This window comes from Aulonocara stuartgranti (assembly GCF_965226115.1).
Source record: "Aulonocara stuartgranti genome assembly, chromosome: 16".
In the NCBI taxonomy this organism is placed as follows: Eukaryota; Metazoa; Chordata; class Actinopteri; order Cichliformes; family Cichlidae; genus Aulonocara; species Aulonocara stuartgranti.
The window spans coordinates 21,190,711-21,211,282 of record NC_138952.1 but is presented as its reverse complement, the minus strand read 5'-3'; the positions used below and the strand labels follow the sequence as shown (position 1 = coordinate 21,211,282).

The 20,572-nt window shown below is 40.6% G+C and overlaps 2 protein-coding genes across 2 annotated transcripts in view; both read right to left on the bottom strand.

The window, feature by feature from the left end:
* Positions 1 to 2: 2 nt before the first annotated feature.
* On the bottom strand, positions 3 to 1,992 carry coa5 (cytochrome C oxidase assembly factor 5). Its single transcript, XM_082508768.1, has 3 exons — positions 1,733 to 1,992; positions 455 to 538; positions 3 to 341 (listed from the first exon to the last, which is right to left on the bottom strand). The coding sequence occupies exons 1-3, from the start codon at positions 1,832 to 1,834 to the stop codon at positions 300 to 302; spliced, it is 228 nt and encodes a 75-aa protein (XP_082364894.1). The 5' UTR covers positions 1,835 to 1,992; the 3' UTR covers positions 3 to 299.
* A 182-nt stretch (positions 1,993 to 2,174) lies between these two features.
* The window catches only part of mgat4a (alpha-1,3-mannosyl-glycoprotein 4-beta-N-acetylglucosaminyltransferase A), a 29,377-nt gene continuing 10,979 nt past the window's right edge, over positions 2,175 to 20,572 (bottom strand). Inside the window, exons 2-16 of the mRNA XM_082508765.1 lie at positions 17,093 to 17,260; positions 15,673 to 15,813; positions 10,216 to 10,349; positions 10,055 to 10,101; positions 9,799 to 9,912; positions 8,850 to 8,925; positions 7,502 to 7,616; positions 6,895 to 7,025; positions 6,695 to 6,802; positions 6,543 to 6,617; positions 6,301 to 6,419; positions 5,236 to 5,314; positions 4,852 to 4,912; positions 4,574 to 4,686; positions 2,175 to 4,479 (exon numbers count right to left, since the gene is read on the bottom strand). Coding sequence (XP_082364891.1) covers positions 4,453 to 4,479; positions 4,574 to 4,686; positions 4,852 to 4,912; positions 5,236 to 5,314; positions 6,301 to 6,419; positions 6,543 to 6,617; positions 6,695 to 6,802; positions 6,895 to 7,025; positions 7,502 to 7,616; positions 8,850 to 8,925; positions 9,799 to 9,912; positions 10,055 to 10,101; positions 10,216 to 10,349; positions 15,673 to 15,813; positions 17,093 to 17,260 — 1,508 coding nt within the window. The 3' untranslated portion in view covers positions 2,175 to 4,452. The remainder of the gene's footprint in view (positions 4,480 to 4,573; positions 4,687 to 4,851; positions 4,913 to 5,235; positions 5,315 to 6,300; positions 6,420 to 6,542; positions 6,618 to 6,694; positions 6,803 to 6,894; positions 7,026 to 7,501; positions 7,617 to 8,849; positions 8,926 to 9,798; positions 9,913 to 10,054; positions 10,102 to 10,215; positions 10,350 to 15,672; positions 15,814 to 17,092; positions 17,261 to 20,572) is intronic.

Sequence of the window (20,572 nt, the reverse complement as noted above, 5' to 3'; positions counted from 1 at the left end):
TCTTGTCCATTGTAATCATTAATTTATTACAAGTGTTTGCATTTCCTTAAACACACACTCATCCAACATTTTTCTCCCAAGAAATAAAAACTCCCATCGATCAGAAGAGTTGTACAGGTTTTGTCCCCAGTCCTGCACTTCGCTTGATTAGTCGGTAATCCTGTTTTCAGTGCGTCACCAACTTTCTCAACACATGTCCACAGCAGGTATTTGTAACGCTGGAACATTCCCTGGACATCAATGCACGTACACGGAGCTGCTTGAACCCTAAAAAGATGCATCAGATTTCGCCTGGTTCCTCATTCTCCTTTCCTTCCTCTGAATCTTGACCTTGCATCCAGCTGTAAACAGATGATCTTGGTTAAGTTTTTTTTTTTAACTGCACAATAAGCCCCTATCAGAAATTAGAAAGCTCTCTGTTTTAATGACTAGTTGACTGTTTCCTAAAACTCACCATTGACCTCTTGCACTCAAAGAAGGATGTCTGCAGGGCTTTGCAGTGGCCTTCCTTTAGACACTCACTGGGTTTCTTTCCCTCCTGAAAAAATAAGAAACCACTTCATACACTGGGCCCTTCCTATTAGTAAAATGTACATTATATCCACACTGTATATAAACACAAGTATAACTGGCATCGGTGACATACCATTAAACACTGGATCCTCTTTACTCATATAAGAGTGGACAGGATCACCACCTGTTTTTTTCATGTAACCTCACAGTGATAAACATTTTATTTCACTTTGTGAGCTTTCTTTTTTTGATGATACTTGCTATGGAAGGAGTTACCCCGGCCTCAGGGAAAGATTCCTGTGAGGATTCTTGGAGTCATTTCTGACCAAATATGTAGGACTGCTTTCTTTCACCTGCACAATATCTCTAAAATTAAAAATATCCTGTCTCAGGGTGACACAGGGTGCATTTATTATTTATAGGCTGGACTGCTGTCATTTATTATTATCACGCTGTCCTAAAAATTCCCTGAAAAGCTTTCAGTTGCTGCAGCGAGGGTACTGTCAGGGACTAGAAAGAGAGGATATTCCTCCCATACTGGCTTCTCTTCATTGGCTCCCCGTTAAATCCTTTTAACACAGAAAGTTACGAATCGCTTGGCTCTCAGACTGTTAATTTGTGATTACAGGTATTTTTAAAAGTAGAATGGGAGGCAGAGCCTGCAGGCTTTCTGATCCTGTTTACCCAAGTCTTTCGCTATTCCACGACCTCATGGTGTTTTTTATCGAGGTCAAGAAAAAGACGAAGTAGTTGTTATTTATTTATTATATTCGACCACAGCTCCGGTCAGTTAAAGGCACAAAAAAAAACAAGCAAACATGTATTTTGGGGAGACTGCGCCGACTTGGCTAATGTGGTGCTGCTAATTCTTGTTATTGGCAACATTTGACAACCCAGCGAAATGACGATCGTAGGACAGGTGTAAGTTTTAAGGTAAACAAGTGTCGCCAATCGAAAGAAAGAAGGACAACCAATAATAATCTTGGGTAATATGTAATTCATATAGTTTCTAGCAGCTGTTAAACTAAAGCACTGTCTATGGGCTGTACTCTAGGACAGTGGGTAGGCTACAAAGCATGGCTAACCTCAGGAATCTTTCACAAGTATTTCTTTCCCGCGCTTTATTTATGGCTCTGTCTCCAGATTGTCTTTTAGGTGTAACAGAATTGATTGCTTTGGTTTTAAGCTAAGCACCCTCAACTAGGGTACATTAACTTACCTTAACAACACAGTCGTGCTGAAGGAGACATGCCTTAAAGTCTTCTCTGATGCCTGCGCATGCTCTGTTATCCTCCTCCTTGTCTTCGTAATATTTCGGCATTGTTCGGAATTCAATTTAACACCAGTTATCACCGTACTAGTAAACTAACAAGTGAGAAAAATCAGCTAGTTCACAGCACTAAAACCGACGTTATTATGAAAGCTGTAAGCTACCATCTTTCTGAAATGGCATGATGGGAAAACGGAAGTACTCAGCTATGCATGCTGGGAACGATTGTAGTTTTCCTTGTATGTTTTTTTTATTCATCAACTTGCGAAAACTTAACACGCTGGACTTTTAGGTCTTATTTGCAAAGTTTTCAATGTCTTTAATTAAACCCGGTGATGCAGATGACATGAATAATGCAAGTAGAACAAAATCAACACAAAATGGCCATGGCTCGTAACAACCTTTAGCATTTATTTGGGAAGATGTCCAATGAAAAATGATGCAAGTCAGGCATACGCATGTACACGATGAAGGCACATGAACTGATGGATGTTTGGAGGTGAGCGGCAGCTGTGAAGCAACACTCCTTTCCTGTTTGCCTTCTACTTTCTACAAATGCAGGAAGGAGCGGGGTCCTAAGGATCAAATGACCGTTTCATGCCGTTTACATGCATTCAGTTTGTTTAAATATGGATGCAGCAAACTCTCAAAAGAGCAACTTGAGTTGCATTTTCTCCCATCTCCTCTGTAAATGTGAAGAATGTACCACTTTTCTTTAGTCAGCTCAGGTTTGATCAGGGGGCAGAGGAGCCTGCTATGACCCAAAAGGCATTTTTTAATGAATTACAAATAATAATAATGCACATGAACAAGCGTGATTAGTCAATTAAAAAATATTCATATTGATTCCACCAAAAGGCACTTCACTACCCCCTTGAAAAAAACCCTTTTAACAAGTAAAAATGAGTGAAGTTCCACTTTAAAACAGCTTCCACTCAGTAAATCAGCCACAAATACAAGTTGATTTCTAGAAACTATCAGAGAGGCAAGAGGAAGTAATAGAGAGACATAAATTGTTACTGTATTTATATATACAATCAGTGGCACTCTCCACAATTATCAGTAGTCATAATATTATGTCCAATCAAAAAAAAACTGACACATGACTGGACAAACGAATTGCAATGTGGAGGAAAAAAACGTGGGAAAAATGGAAAACTGGGTACAGCGATGAAGGCTAAGATTGTAAAAAAGAAAGCAGTGCAAATCACGCCGTTTCAGATGGTCGTCTGGCACAAACCCTGCTCATTTACCACTTTCAGCACAACACACAATTATTGTCGTTGACATCCAATCACTAATTGGACTGTGTGGGTTCAAAATATTCAAAACATTAGTATATCCAGCAATTGACGTGTAGGCAAACGTGAGCGGGAATAACGTTAAATACTTTCAAGGGACCAACATATAAGGCACATATTACCAATTTCGACCCACACAGCTACAGCTTTGTTCAGCAGATTTCCTACGATCAAGTTTTTTTTTATCAGTTCCAATAAATTAGTTATGACATTTTGCGTCAAAAGGAGAGAAACAATAAGAAACTGAACCAAGCTATTTGTACTGACAGAGAAAGCAACTGCAAGTAGCTGTTATAATGAAAATAATATGTACAATAGCATTTAGAAAAGAAAAACGCACAAAAGTACACAAAGACACAGACTCTGAACTACCATAAACATCTCTTGATAGAATAAAAATATATTTTACCTCTTGTACAAATTAAAGATTTATTTCAAATAAATTAAATCACCTTCATAGATCGTCAGTCGTAGCTGTAATAATATATCAATATAACAATATATTCCTTCAGGAAAATGGTGCCAAGGCAATGTCCGATTGATTTCCTATAAATGGACACTGAGGTCATACACAGCCTGTCAGATAAGAGGTGTTGGTATTCATTGTCTTCATGGAGTAGGGTAGTTACCACTGATACTGGCATGTGGTCAAAGGTGTCACCGTCTGGTTACAGGCAGGATCTTTTTAATGGTAAGCTCATCCTGAGTGTGTGTTTCAGGATAAGCTGAGCATTTAAATGGAACCCACACCTTTCTAGATGGAAACATTTTTTTCTAATGTTTGGGCTGGTGTTGATCTGGAGCTCCGTCATCTCTGCAGAGAACAGAGAGCAACTGGCCACTAGTGATGACAACATTCTTGATCATGGCAGGCTTCGCTGAGGCGCTAGTGACAGTGCAATGCCCCAGCTCGCCCAAAAGGTGGCAGCATTGAGTAACTGAAGGATTTGGCAGCATCTACACCAGTGGCCAGGTGACCGGTTCTCCCTCAGATGCTTGATTAATTTGTCCCAGTATTTTTTTTCTGATTGTTTTAAAAGCTGCTTAACAACAGAGCATGGATCAAAAGTCCTCACACACTCCGCTGTTGTTTGTCAGACAGTAGTATTCACATTCTCACAAATAAACGAAGAGCAAAAGAGTGAGGGAGAGAAGAATGAAGAAGGGGAGAAACAGACTGATGAGAAGCAAAAGTATATTAGGGAGAGCGGGGGACAAACAGGTGGCATTCGTCAGACAAGCTCGGACGAGCAACTCTAAGCCCTAATGACTTTACTGCTGGTCGCTAGGTGCCAGGGGCCCTGCATAAGCAGCCTAGGGGGGCTCTGTTCCCCAGGGGCCATCACTCACGTAGGCCCTCAGGACCGTTCAGCTTGTTACCCTTTTTATATGTATCTGTGGGGAAACAGGTACAACCATGGAGTTAGTGCATTGATATTCATTGTTTATTGTGCAACACATCAACAGATGGCAAGTGTGATTGGCTTACTTCACTGAGAATGGCCCACACAGCAGAGTCCTTGAGAACCGAAAGTCGGAGCGCAACAACAGGATTCAGCGAAGGATCTACAGCCCCTTCGGCCACACCCTTTTCAAACTGACCTGTGTGTTTAAATAAACAGGCACACCTCAAAACTTGTAAGCGATCAGAGGCAAAAACGATCCTTAACCTTAACTGATTTACACATATTTTCTAAACCAATATGCTAAAGCTAACTAGAAAACATGTATTTAAACAGCATGTAGCAATTCATTACATTCACATACCGATCCTATAAAAGCGATCTTCAGTTCGCTTGTACTTGTCTTTGGTCTGAAGTCCACTTTCCTAACATAAGAGGGCAACAACAGATGGACAGCGAAATGAAATGAAATAAAACACTCATCTTATAATCTTAATGATGACTCTCATTTGAGCTGCATTCAAAGACATGTTGGCAACAGTTCTCAAAGCGTGGCGCACAGTGTCAGAATGAATCACCTCTGGAAGAGTATGCGATTCTGTCACACTCACATTCCTGTCAATAATCAATACCCCACGTCCCTCAGAGCAGCCATTCGATATAATCTAATCAGAGCCATTCACACACCGCACCAGAGAAAGGTGGCAGACGTGTGTAAGAGTCTGTGTGTGTGTGGGTGTTTTCATACCGAGACGGGCAGTATTTCCACCGTGGTGTTCTCGATCTTGTCCCCTGGGTGCTCCTGGTTACCGCTGCGAAACAGGAACCTGCCAGTCAAATCAAGCACATGTTTTAGCGCCGTCATTCATGGATAAGCATCCCTGCACTTTCTTTCTCCCCAATGGTACCAGCCACACAGATGCACACAGTCTGTCAAATTGGAGCTGGGAGCCAAGACGGCTGAATTTGGGTATGCAAAAGTACACAAACCCGCTGCACGCTATATCTGAGCTGAGACAACTGGGTACACCAGCTTGGTTAAAATGTCCAGGCTGGTGTTACTTAGATTTCATATTCAAGCCATTACTATTATTTTTAAATACTATAAAATGCAATATTTCTGTCTGCTCTGCTTAAACCTGCCAGTATAGTTATTAGCTCCTTGTTCCCTTTCTACCCTCACTCCACAGAGAGTAGGAAGCCGGCCTGAAAATGCTTCATTTAGAGTAAATGGTAAATGGCCTGTATTTATATAGCGCTTTACTAGTCCCCAAGGACCCCAAAGCGCTTTACATATCCAGTCATCCACCCATTCACACACATTCACACACTGGTGATGGCAAGCTACATTGTAGCCACAGCCACCCTGGGGCGCACTGACAGAGGCGAGGCTGCCGGACACTGGCGCCACCGGGCCCTCTGACCACCACCAGTAGGCAACGGGTGAAGTGTCTTGCCCAAGGACACAACGACTGAGACTGTCCAAGCCAGGGCTCGAACCGGCAACCTTCCGATTACAAGACGAACTCCCAACTCTTGAGCCACGATCGCCCCCATTCGTACTCTCATTAGCTCATCCCGTTCCTTGGATTTGCACTGCACAGAAAGCACAAAAGCTAAATCTGAATAAACACTATCTCTAAACTTGATCTCTAACCTTGGGGTCAAGGTCATTTTTATTAGGTGGACCTATGGTATTAATTTGAAACTTGAAAAGTATGACACCTTGTTTGCAAATTTGGATGTCCACGTGGCTTGCCTGTTGGGGCAATAAGGGGTAAAAACCACACAAATAAAGCAGCTCTTTATTTACCTCTCTATGCTAACAGGCCTGTCAAATTTGAACAGGATATAGTCTCCAGCAGTAGGAGTGATGGCCCAGAAGAAATCCTCCCCTAGATACGTCTTCTCCAACGTGTGACCCTGATAAACCTGAAAGAGACACGCTCTTTTATTCCTCACATCATTTTGCAAATAGCTAATTATATTTTTATCTGTAATTATTACTAGTAACTATACAATGAATACAAAGGTACCAAAACTCCAGAGTGATACCTTCATTGAAGTGGAGACCTCAGCAGGTGGGTTAACATGCATCTTGTGCAGAAGGGGCTTCAGGAAGTCCTTGTCCTACACAAAGAGGAAACAAGTGTTTCTACACAGGAAGACATTTCAACTGCTGTGGAAAATAAACACCCGTGACTCACCGTAAGTTTCTGAATCTTTCCAGCGAGAGAGGAATGGAGCCCCACGTGCTGAAATAGTGAAGGTCTAAACCGTACACGAAGGCTGGACTTCTGCCTCTCACAGTGTTTCTGGGGGGGAAGTGGCAGGAGAACAATGGTAAGACCTATTTTTGCTAGACTATTTCTCTCATTCATACAAGTAGTAGAAGTAGAATGCATACCGCATCTTTTTCAGGATTGCAGACTTTGACCCACAGAATATGGTCCAGCAGCCAGTCGATGGGCTTCTCTTTGTAGAACATAAAAATGAACTCAACAATAAGGTTCAAGTCTGGAGCCTGGAACATTTTTCCTGTAGGAAACAAGTTTATAGACATTCATTGATCCTCCACAGAAGCTCATTAGCAACAAATTATCTGCAGCAAGATGATTAAAGCATGAAAAGGGCTCAGGGGACTTTCTGGTACAGAGTAAACAAGAGAAAAACAGAGCAAATCAACAGGAATTAATACAGCAAGAAAGTGAAAATACTGTTTTGGAAACCTCAATTCTCTAAAAATCTTAAAAGGCATGCAACATGAGCTAAAGACGTACCCACTCCTCATTTACTTTTGTTTTTTCCTGCTTATTGCAACTACCTAATTTCCATAGTGATCAATATCACTTTCCTCTTTCTTTACTGGCTGCTCCCAATGTGCTTCATTTCATTTCACTGTTGTCATAATCAAGTGCTACAGGATGGAAATGCCTTATCACAAATGTGTTTTTGCTGACTGTGCTTTGTTTTGACAGAACACTGGTGGATGCTCAGTGCTTAATGCGTAGTACCAATGAAGCCAAGCTGAGAGAACTCCAGGATCATCCAGTCTTCTGAAGACAGCTGCAGGGCAAAGTTCTTCATGGTGGCAAAGTAGTTGGGCTTGGCCACAATGTCATCCTCCAGCTAAACAAACACACACAGGAAAATCAGACTGTAAAACAGAAGAAACCCTTAAAGTTTAGGGCTTTAATTGTGGCATAGAGGGTGAATAGTAGGAGGGAGACTCTTCTATTTTCACACAAGCACAGCTCTCTGAGCTCAGTTAAGAAACACTTCTGAGTTTGCGCACTAAACTAGAGTAGCGCGACGCTATGCTAGGCAGTACCTTTTGCCTTCAGGTGAGAGCACAGTATGGAAATGACACATCGCACAAAGAAGACAGAGATAAAAGATCACAGCAGTTACATTCAGTTTTGAATGGCTTGTATAAGAATCAAATCCCATATGTGACATCTACTTTAACTTCAGGGCTGCAGAAATCTAAGAGGATCAGCCTACTAAGTAAACCTAGCTACAACAATAAACCATAGTGCCTCTGAAAAATGACCTGGTTTTCATTGATAAAAGAAAACCTGTTTCCTTACTATGCATGAAAACAGGCTTTCACATTTGCAAAAAATACATCGCAGTCCATCCAAATCTGGGAACTGAGTGTGTAACATTTTGCATAGTCAGCCTAAATTGTTGAGCACAGTATATTTCCAGTGTGATACATGTTTGTTTTGGTACACCCTGTCATTCGCTCTGCTTCAGTTCTTATCTATGAGCTATAGCATGCTAGTAGGATTAACTGTTAAATCTGGGCAGACACCATCCAATTTTAATTACACACTACACGTTTTAATCGGCCTCCCTGTAAGGCCAAAGCCGGAGTCTTTTCTGCTGGCAACAAACCAACAATGACGTGGAGCTCAGAGTGGAAGTGAAAGAGGTCAAAGGCTTACACAGAAATTCCAATAAAGTTTATTCAACCAAGATGACTGTGTCCTCAGTGTTGCCGTAGCAGAGAAAAGGAGAAAGTTTAGTCTTGGAAGTCGATAAAATAGAATAATTTTAAATGACTTTCAGAGCACGTAAAGCCTCACTTTTGATTCTAAAGCCCAAACTGGACTGTTGGATAAAACAGATAATCAAAGGTCAATATGAACATGTTGCACTGTTCTTCCTGATGAACTTTTTTTTAAAAATATTTCTATTTTTAACGTTTAATAAAAACAATGAAGTAGAGAGGAAAGTAGAGAGGGACATGTACCGAAAGGTTCTGGGTTCGAACCCGGGCCGAACCAGTAACAAACCAATACCAGAACTGAACAAAGTGTGTGCTCAGCTTTACATGCTACTGCACCAAAGACATACCTGGACATAATAAACTCCTTTGCTTACAGCATACATCATGAGGAAAGAATAATCCAGGTTCTGCTTCGTACGCCATCTAAAAAAAAACATTAAAAACAAACAAACAGATTATTGTATTTTCTTCTCAGGAATATCATATATGTGCACGCAGCATGTCAGACACTTTGCTTTACATGCAGAAAGCAAAGCTGTAGTCTCGGCTACACACAAAGTTGCAGCAGCAGACTCTGAATAATTGATGAACCAAACTGTCACACTAATTGTTTGATCTACAAGGTGTTGCAGATTGACTGAAGGCAGCAGGTGTTCTTGTGTGGGAGGTGCCTGAGGGTGCACATGCACTGTCACATATACATACACATACTATTAATAAAAAGATCAAGAGAAGATACAGGCTGAGGGCATGGATGCACACTCACACAGAAAATAAGTGTGTAATATACAACACACCACAGCGAGCATGTTCAACAACACTGTACTATTTATATCCCCATCAGAAGCATCAGTGCTAACAAACACCCACAAATGAACCTAACACACAGTCCTATTATTCAAGTGTGTATTGTAAGTCTTCACAAGTGTTGGCTCAAACTGCACCATGAACAGATTTTTAATGAAGCCAGTTGTTAGCCTACTACAAAGCGAAGATGAGTAGGGAGGATAACAAGAGCTGAACACTACAGAGAGGCAGAGGGTGCTGCTGCTGATGACCTTGATCTGACTTTGAGAAATGTCTGTGGAATACTAAGTACCTACGCAACCTACCTAAAAGCTCTCGCCTGCTCTCTCCCCTCCTACTTTCCCCTGACTCATCCTTTATAGTTTTTCTGCAATCCTCATCACAGCTCTGCCCTATTTCATTCTCCCAGGGCTGATTTCTCCACCGTTTCCATAATAATTGCCATCACATTTTTGCCCTCATTCAGTGTCACAGCTCTGACTTCCATACCTGACTCTCTCTTTGGAGTCTCCAAAAGTCTCTTTGAGGTTGTTGAGATCGGGGTAATAGGAAGCTGGTGGGGAGATCACCTCCAGCAAGCCTGAGCTCAGCTCTGTAGAAAACCTGGGGAATGAAGTCCATTTGTGACATCAAATATGGGACACACACACACACGCATTTACAGTCTTTTCAGTCCTTAACAATATTTATACTTTTTTGTTTATACCCATCAAAAAAAAAAAAAAAAGCAGAAAAATATACTCACTCTTTCTCCAAGCCAGCAACCACGCTGTGAACATATTCCAGGTCAGTCTGGATCGATCGTAGCATAAAGACATATCAGACAGAGACCTTTTAGAATAATTTTTCTTTCACTGTGCAGAACACGGTGCTATGACTCATGGTTTATAAATGCGAAAATCTCACCTCCCCAACAAAGACTATAATGACACAGTCGAGTTTTTCCTCCGGTGACAGCTTGTCTATTAGTGAGCGCAGCGTCTCTGACAAATAAGACTTCACCTTCCGCTTCACGGTGGGGATCCCCATCACCATGGTAACTAGGAGGAAGACGGAGACAGGTGAGAAACAAGAAGAGTCCAGGGCTGCAGAGGTGGCGGTTTAATCAAGTGGATCCAAAACCAAATAAAGTTTGCTGTTAGACAACAGGCCAACACTGGCCTGAAGCCACATGAACAGCACTTCATGCCCACAATGACAGATGTCAGTGGGAAGGATGACTGATGAAGACGGCTTGTAATGCATCTGCAATACCATGCTTTGTGTTCTTAACGAAATGTTCTCTTTAATCAACACTAACTCAAAGGCAAAGGTTTCCCAAATTACTGTGTGAAGGCAAAAACTAGTGGACTTTAGACATAGGTTAAAATAATATATAAACTTCTATTATGTGACATTAATTTCAACATTGGATCTGTAGAACACTCTTAAAGTTAAAATAATAATCATTAAATAAAAAAGTAAGGCAGGGCAAAGCCAAGAGAAATAAGGAAACAAAGCCACAAAGTAGAGCTGATGATTTAATCATATACTTTTATAACCTCATATATTCTAGGGTTTTGCTTTATATGAATAATCTAAAAGTTATAGTTATGGTAATATAAAAACAAAATTTCACATTTTGATAAGCTGGTAAATCCAGTCTGTTAATATATGGCAGCCAACCTAAACTGTCATCAGTTAATTTACTACATATGCTGGGAGAAGATTAAAAATAAACAAAGAAACAAACACCAGTCACAAATTATGAAGCTAAGTGAGCCCTCAATTAGAAGGAGACGTGACATCCACAATAGAAATGACATCAACTAACATTACATTTAGCTGATCAACATTAATTAAATCGTTAAAACATTTATTAACATTTGTTATTAATATCTTAACAACATTAAGATCATTAGGAAATTTAATTGTATGACCTCTTTATGGCTGATATTGAACAGGGTTATTTTTTTATTATCGAGATATTTGCCGATATCTACACCAGACTGAAAGCAGTTTATTTTACTTTGAAGGACACACGAATCACCTTTTCTGGCGAACATGATAATGATAAAATGAGTGAGCAGAAAGTGTACAGCAAGCCCACACTGGTGTGAAAGTAATCAGGCTGGCTATCTGACAAATAATTTGTGTTTTCCTGCAGCACGAAAATGGCTATTCATCTGTATGCCCCCTTTTTTATGTTCAGCTTTCTATGTCTATATTGCATATGTTGCATTTAAATCCCAAGTTCACACATAAAGGAGGTTTGGGGTATTTTACATAAGCTGTACAATGATGTCCAAGAGGAAAACATCCCAGAGCTCTCTGGGAGCTCCCAGAGAGCTACAGTGCTCATGAAAGTTACAAGAGACCTCTTAGAAAAAATTATGACTGAAGTGCACGTCATGTTATGTGCATGAACCTGTGTGTATGCAGGGGTGTATTTGTAGGGAGCACCATGCTAACTGAGCCAATGTGGGGACACGAGGGGCTACAACAAAAGCATAAAACAAACTTGAGGTGTGGATAAGTGAGGAGCAGAGTGAGATTGCTCCAGAGCGTGGAGAATCTGTCCCAGTTCTGCTTTGTGTTTTTCACATGGAGCTCCATGTCATATAGCGACACCCACCACCACTACCAAGAAAGTAGGTCGAGGATGAAAGGAGAATGTGGGAGGAAGGAAAAGAGACAGAGAGTGGCAGAATAAGAGAGGATGGCAGACAGTGAATGAGTGATAATGCATGCGAGTGCAGCACGAACAGGCCCGACTCCAGCGTCGCCCCTCCCCATGTCCCTTGATCAGCTCGCCCGCATCATTCTGGCACCCTTTCATCTCCTTCATGTAAAAAAAGCATTTCTGTCTGCTTCTGGCACAGCAGTGAAAGGACTGCGTATGACAGAGCATGCATATAAGAAAAGCAGGTCTTCAACTATATCTACAAATAAGGCATTATTTGTTCCATTACTCTCCAAGTCTGGGACAAAAGGTATATGTACACTTATGGCCATATTTTATTGGACAAATGCACAATTTTTCTACTTTTGCCTCTGTTCACTGTCATAGTGAACTTTAAAGTCAACCAATCAATATGTGACAAAGTGAAGCCTTCAAGCTTTAATTCAAGGAACTTCCCAAAATGTTTAATTGACCTATTCAGGGATTTCAGTCATTTCCCCCTTTTTTTTATTTTTTTTTATTTAGAGGATACATATAGAATACAAATATAATAATAAATAAGTCTAGACTCCATGGACATCACCAAGTGCTCTGTTTCCTCGCTTAAGATCCTCTGCCAGGCCTTTACTGCAGCCACCTTTTATTGGTGCTTGTTTACAGGTTTTTATTGCTTCAGTAACTAAAAAGCATGTCGTACTGGGTTTGAGATAAGATGACTGACTTGGCAATGGAAACTCTTGGGTTGGTTTTGTAGTATGCACTGGGTCATTATCCATTTACTGAGAAGCGCCTTCCAATCACTTTTCCAACATTTGACAGAACCTGTGCAGACAGGATAGCCCTGTATACTTCACAATTCATCCTGCTGCTTCTATCGGCATGATCAGTAAACACCAATGGCACGGTTTTGGGGCCAGCCATGCATGTCTATGCCATAGCATTGTCTCCACTTAGCCTGACAGATGAAAAAAAAAAAAAAAAAAGCTTTTTAACACTTGCCTTGGGTTAAAATCTGCACACGCCCTGAACTGTTTTTTTTTTTTTCATCAGCTAATTTAGATAATGCTTCAAAATAACTGCCTGCAGACGTTCCAAGTGACAGGATGTGCTCTTTAGAAGGACTTTGGCTGAACCCCAGTCCTTGGTGTAAAAGTGGATATGACTGAAGCAGATATGACAGGATGTTAAAAATCTTTAGAGCTAACACTAAATTAATTGGTTTTGTGTTGTTTAATGAAATGTTAAATGGCAAATGGCCTATATTTTGTACAGCGCTTTACTAGTCCCTAAGGACCCCAAAGCGCTTTACACATCCAGTCATCCACCCACACATTCACACACTGGTGATGGCAAGCTACATTGTAGCTACAGCCACCCCGGGGCGCACTGACAGAGGCGAGGCTGCCGGACACTGGCGCCACCGGGCCCTCTGGTGGTCTTGCCCAAGGACACAACGACCGAGACTGTCCGAGCCGGGGCTCGAACCGGCAACCTTCCGATTACAAGGCAAACTGCCAACTCTTGAGCCACAATAATGAACTACGATCCCAGCTAAGATCCCACTGAACACAGACTTGATATTTACCACCGCTTTACATGGTTTATATGAAAATGTGATCCAGGCAAAAGAGCAAAGAATAAAACATGCAAAGATGTGGTTTGTTCAGCATTTTGTTGCATCACGCCTAGTTTACAGAGACAAGCAGGGCAGCGTCAAACAGTATCGGAGAGATCTGTGAAGCAAGTTACGTTTAGCCCTCGAGGTAATTTACTTTGCTTTTTTGTTTTTTCCAGTTGTGAGGAAGAAAACAACAGCGTGTGTGCTAAGAGAAACACATAACTTCCTATGATCAACAACCGAGCAGCAACAGAGATCACTGTAAGAAATTTCTCATTCTGGAAAAAAAGGATGAAAAGAGGTCTTCAAGTGTAGCCTGTGACATGTTAAATAGATGGTCAGCAGAAGCAAATACTAGTGTATAACTGATGTTGCTTAGCAACGGACAAAGCAGTCATTGTGTAACGGCACAAGATGACAAGCAGATGACTTGCTAAAGGCTACATATGTGTGACCCGGCACGGCTCCTTTTACAGTAACACTCTTGTTGACTTTTGTCTGAAGGGATTTCAGGCAGGTCTCACTCCAATCATATAGGTCTCAGAGGTTCCTTCAACGGTTTCTTTCTCTCATCCTCATCTCTTATCCTCGCTCAGTGTCATGTCCTAATTTTCATAGCTATAATTATCCCAATGTCAGATATGCTTAGAGTAGCAAAGAAACAAAAGGAAGGGTTAAAAAAAAAAGATAAGATAGATTAAAAATAACAAACTAAGAGAAGAAGGGGCATTAAAGGCATTGTTGGTATCGTGACACAAAACTTCTCAGCAGCCAGCCAAGTATGCCATATGACATGCATGGTTAGTGGAGGGGCAGAAAGCGTGTGTGGAGTCATTTGTCTCTGTGACCCACCAACCGCACAGATCAGCGACTACTTCCCAGCAGCAACAACTCCAGCTCATTTGTGCATTCCAGTGAAAACAACTGACAGCACTTTAGAGGGGAAAGTTGGTGACAGGATGACAACAGGCAGCAACAAACTCAGCATCATCAGTGGGAAGGCTCATGTCTAAAAGAAAGCCAAAATGCAGGTAACATATACAATCTGTGAAACATCAGATGGGGTGGTAACAACCAAGAGATGGCAACATCAGAATTTGCACTTTTTTCTTTAATGTAGTACCTTATTATGTAACATGTGCTTTATTTGACCAGCACTTGGAATTTGAGGGTCACCTTCTCACCAGCCAAAGGACGCAGATTAAAACAGCTTTAAACTTTTCTCCTGTAGTTTAGCATCAAGGAACATATGGCTTTAGTTTTAATGTACTTTTAGCGTTCCATCAGCTTTGTGCTTATGAGCCACCATACCTACCGCTACTTAACCACTGACCTGGCAGGCAGCCAGAGAGAAGTAAACTATTTCTCCGAGTTGTCCCTGTTTTGTTTTCCTTTAAAATGTCTTAAATCTAAATTTGTCCAGCCATTAACTGCAATGTGAAAACATCAAATGAACTGTTTGGCACTCAGGCCAACTATCACACTTACAAAGCCAAAGTAAAAAGATAAGTGAAAGTAAAAAAGTAACAACAATTCTCCAGTTCCTACTCATCAGGATGTACGGTACTCATCCGCCTTGTACTCACACAGACACACACGGGGGCAGGGCTGATACACACAGGCATGTTTATTGATTACCATCTTCACACTGTTCTAAAGCTCTTTCATAAGAACCCAGAATGTATGTAGCTCGGGTGGCTTATACAAGTAAACAGGAAAAATGTGTAAGCAAGTGAAGAAATAAGTCAGAGGAACAAAGGAGGGTAATGTGAAAGTGAAATTATTTGAATCTAAACGGTTAGACTACAAAAAAAATCAAACACGGACTACAATTATCTCCAACTGTGCAAATATTGTTTTGCATAGCTCAGTCCAGATGGGTACTTGTTGTGAACTAGTCAAAGAGTGAAAACTTGTTGAGACTTGATTTTCTCTCTGGTGTAATGAGGATCTCTGGAGGGTTTGCTGTGCTTATGCAGGATAAGCATGCAATGCACATTGCAGAGAAAAACAAAACAAAACAGAAAGCCTTGTAAATTAGGAACATTAAACTGAATCTGCAGTGTAGGTATGCACTTCTCACCTCCAGTGCGGCCAAGACCAACCTGCACTGCGGGGTGCAGGCTGCCCTCATTGTTGAGGAGATGAGGCAGGTGGTGGTAGATATTTGGCACCTGAAGAGGTTTCCTGTTTGCTAACTCCTTCAGGAGTTTCTGTGTCTCATCTGAAAACAAGCACAGAGAAACACATTAAGTGAAGCGCTCTTCCTCATTTTCATGAAACATTTAAGAGACATGACCCAACTGTTTACACACAGATCATGTAACAATGATATTCTTGATGGGAGATGGGAGTATGTCATCCCTTATTTTGATTGTCTTCGATAGCATATCTCTGCCATTACAATCACTTTAATGACTGAAAAAAAGCAACAGAAGCGTCATCTCTTCAGAATAAATGACTTTGATGTGGATTACTGACAAAGCTGCAAATTCTCCAAATATTGCCATCTTTAAATCTAGGTTAAAGACCTACTTGTATTTTATGGCATTCTTGGGTTCATAATCTGTTGACCATGTTGTTTTATTTTGTATTTAATCCATGGTTTTTTTGTAATCTTGTACGTTACTCACTTTTTATTCTTTTGTACAGCACCTTTGGACAGATTTTTTTCCATGTATAAATGTGTTTCAAAAACAAATTTCACTTACTTATTTAACTAAATAAAATAAGCAACATGATTGGATCTCTCTGTCTGACTGCTGTCTTTCACCCACCTAGATTTTAAACCCACCTGGTGGTTTTGAGAGATGAGTCTGTCTATCTGAAATTGATCAAGGAAAATTTCACAAATGAAGTACGTCTTAGAAAATGTACAGCCTGATCTCAGAATATTTCACATGTTGTACTCAGTTTCTATTTTAAGTCTGACGTTACTTTAGTCTAGCAGCTTTCTATCAGTGAGGAAATTAAATTTCCACTAACTTAAGACAGGAAACCAACACATGCCCATGAATCTAAAGTCACTTGAGGTCGAAACTGATGCTAAGCCACTCCAACAAGCTGGTTTTGCTTGGGCGTGAAGTGGCACTAACGTAAAAATTCAATATGTTCCCCATTTTTGTTCAGTTGCCAGAACAACACCAACCTGCTTAACACTAGTGGTGCTCAAGAAGAGCAGGAGTTTTGTTTTGTTTTTTTATTTCTGGGGTTGTTGTTTTTTTTTTTTAGGAATCTAGCCTGAAGAGTGGAGACATTCAAAAGTCTAGAGCTAGACAAAGAAAGGTACTTTCCCACAGCACTGTCATAATAATCACACAAAACATCTAAAAGGGCAGGATATTTTAAGCTTAACGCAATAAGCAGAAGATGCAGAGCAGATAAAAGGTGACGCTTTATTGAAATTTTCCAGACTTTACACACAAACACTCGTACATCTGTTGCACGCAAATGACTGAAAGCTCAGCCGGATGTTGATGAGTAAAAACAGTTACTTCTGTTACCTGAGAAGTTTGTGAGGGCATCTTTGCTGCTGTTAGTTTCAGCAATGGCGCGTCTGAACTGCTCGAGAATGTTGTTGAGCTCCGACGAACGCTGCAGCGTCCTGTGCTCTGCCACACGAAGGCGCTCTTTCAAAGCGTGGAACTCCCGTTGGTACGCTATCAGCTTCTCTACATGAAGGGGAAAAAATTAGGAGACATTAGCAAGTGAGAATATACAGAAATGTAATGAATTTTTCACTGAATTAATCACAACTTGCTAACACAACTTCCACTCTTTGAAAACATCTGCACAGACAACATGCTAATGCTAAGCTAGGCAAGAACCTGCACTGATGTTAAAAATGAGTAAATGCCGACCCCAGGCATCAATTCCTATACCAAGGAGGTAAGCTTGTTAATAATAACTGAAAATATGTGCATAGTTACAGACATAAAACCTTTAAATTGACCAGCAAAGACAGATCTAATCTGATCATTTTCTGAATTGGTTTACCAAACAGGTTTAGAGGTCGGTGAATGTTTAAGTTTCAAGAGGAAGGAAAAGAGACACCACAAAAAAAAATAAAAACGAGAGCAAAAACAAAATCAGGAAAAAAAATTGCTTGCTCCGATGGTGCAAGGACCTAAAGAACTTGCAAAAGAACCCAGCTTTCAAATCTGTGACCAACACATGATCACGCCATTACTGGAAATACCCCCATGCTTACTCATGAAGTTTAGAGGTAATTTACTGCGAAAAACTGAACAGAACTGTCTTTCTAATCATTCATCATGGGGCAGACTTTGAGTAGTGTGTGTAGGAGTTTGAAACAAGAAGCTGGAAAGAAAAAGGGAACAGCTGTCTGTAAGAAACATTCTTGATACAACACTGACAAAGCCTCACAGTTTTAACCAGAATCTGTGTTCATGTGATCCATACCTCTGGTAAATTTCCGATTCACAAAGACATTTTACAGATGACGTATGTATGACATGATGTAATGTAGACTGACAGGTAATGCTCTTGGACTGTTGTGGTGATGACCCCTTGCTTTAACAGGAAACGGTCAGGACCTGTGTCTGAAAATCTAATTCTGGTTGACTGTCAGCAGGACAGTGTGTATTTCGAGGTTTACTGTTTTTACATTATATTTTATGGGGACTGTTCTGGTTTAGATAACATTGCCATCTGCTTTTTTAGAACTACCGGTAACAAAGGATTTGCATCAACATCTCTGAAAGTGATCGATCAGATCCCTTCTTGAGCCGCCCACAAACAGCACACAACAGTCCATTTGCTTTCAGAAAACAAATGAAGTTGAGTGGTGTGTAGGAAGACTTCCAAGTCCACCGCAAACTGCACTGAGACCACATTATACAGAAGTCACAGTGCAAAGCTTACTCTGCACCAGCTTGACTTTCAGGTTTCTCTCTAACTCAAATGCCTCCTATTGTGCAATCAGACTAAAGCACAGAGTTAACCAAGTTAGTCAGTCTGCGAACACCCTTAGTTGTCTGTTGGTTGGTTAAAATCTACATTTATGCCAATCATTGCAAGTCCTATAGTTTGGTATAAGCAGCAGTAAAGACTTTACTTTGTTTCAAAATTTATAAGATTAGAGAGAGGCTACAAAGAAAATATCTGGCGTGTGTGTGTACCGGTTTTTCCTTTCTTGGTGGGGACCAAAAATCTGAAATTGACTATATTTGTGCCTCACAGTGACCAAAATCCAGGTCCCCACAAGTTTGAAGGCATTTTTCAGACTCAAAATGTGGGTTATGGATTAGGCATTCATTTTTGATGGTTAGGGTAAGAGGCTAGGGAAAGCATTATGTCAAAGGATAGCAACACCCAACATGTTTGTGTGTGTGTGTGTGTGTGTGTGCGTGCGTGCGTGCGCGTCGGCTAGTCTCTGATCTTCTTCTTCTCATAGGTTTAGCGTGCCCTTTCAACAAAAAAGAAAACCCCTGCCTTTATCTTTCCCTTTCCATCGCTCTCTCTCTCACTGAGCTATTGTCCATCCACTCTGGCCTGGCTACTCTGTTGCACAGAACCATGTTGTTCCTCCTGAATGTTGATCTCTAAGACACACAGACAGATGCTGTCATTTGGTCCAATACTCCTGAATAGGGCAGCTTCAAACTAAAACAAGACTTTCATCTTCACATCAGTTCTTTGACTGGAGGACTCCAGGTCTGCTGAGGTGAAACCACACCTGTAATCCCACAGTGCAGACAAAAGATACACCAAATACCTCAGAAAGGGGGACAAGGTGTGGATAAGGTTTCTATTTAACTGGATTATTCATCCACAGTTGTATTAGGTGGTAAAACTATGGGTCTTTTTTTATTTGGAAGTACATTACCTAGTAGGTAACGCATATATACGCCAGACAGTTTTCACACAACCCTCTTGACATTTCATTACACATCTCATTACTGTTAAAGAAAATTTAGCCCCGGCTTCAAAAATGTTGCCTAATCTATAGAAAGGACTTTAATTTTTTACTGGTCAAATGGTCTACAGGGTTAATGGTTGACATACTTCACAGCCATGCTACAGAGCCTTTGGATGAAGGACGGGTGCACAAGATGCATTAAATAATTAGACCTACCTGGGGTCTGGAGTACAGCTATAAAATATCATTATTCCTCTCTGCTCTCTAGCATCATGGGTAGTGGGGGTAGGGCTACGCTCTGCCTGAGAACTAAATAAGATCTCCTTTTTCTGTTTTCTTATTCCTGCCTCATGTTTTGATACAATTTTTTTCATATTTCAGTTTCTTGTAATGGCCTTTCCTGTGAGATATCGTCTTGATTTGTCATCCTAGATTCCTTTGCTTGGTTTATATTATTTATTAATGAGAAATGCTGGATGAATCATAGGTGTATGTAAATTTGGCAACTACTCTTTAAAACTAACTCAATCAAGCCCTCACATTCACAGACAGACACACAAAAAGGACCCTGTGTTAAAATGAATTAAAAGAGAAAAGACAGTTCAGACTTCAAACTTCATGCCAAAACTGACAGCGCATAAAATTGAGTATTTTTCAGCAATTACAAAGTGTGTAAACCATCTTGCTATCAAAGTAAAGCTAACACTTGTGAGACTTCATAAGACGTGTAAGCTTCACAGCAGGTGCCATTGTGTTAAAGCAACACAAAGTAAACTCAAGAAAACTACAAATGAACACATGGGCATTTACTGTGGAAAGACTGATGCTGCTGAAGTGAAACAGAGCAAAATTACAGAGGTTTTTTAATAATGTAGCTAGGCATTTTGCAATTTAACACCACCTGTGAAAGCTGAACTTTCTTAGGTAACAAGAAATAGCCTCTCTTTTTGGAGGCCAACATTATGCACAACAGTAGTCTAGTGAGTAATGCTTCAAGTATGTAAACAAGCAAATAAGGCAAAAATAATAATAATTTTGAGGCAGGACAGAATTCATGTTACGCTTTTTCAAATGTGAAGAGTTGGTCTCTTTTTGCTGTTGG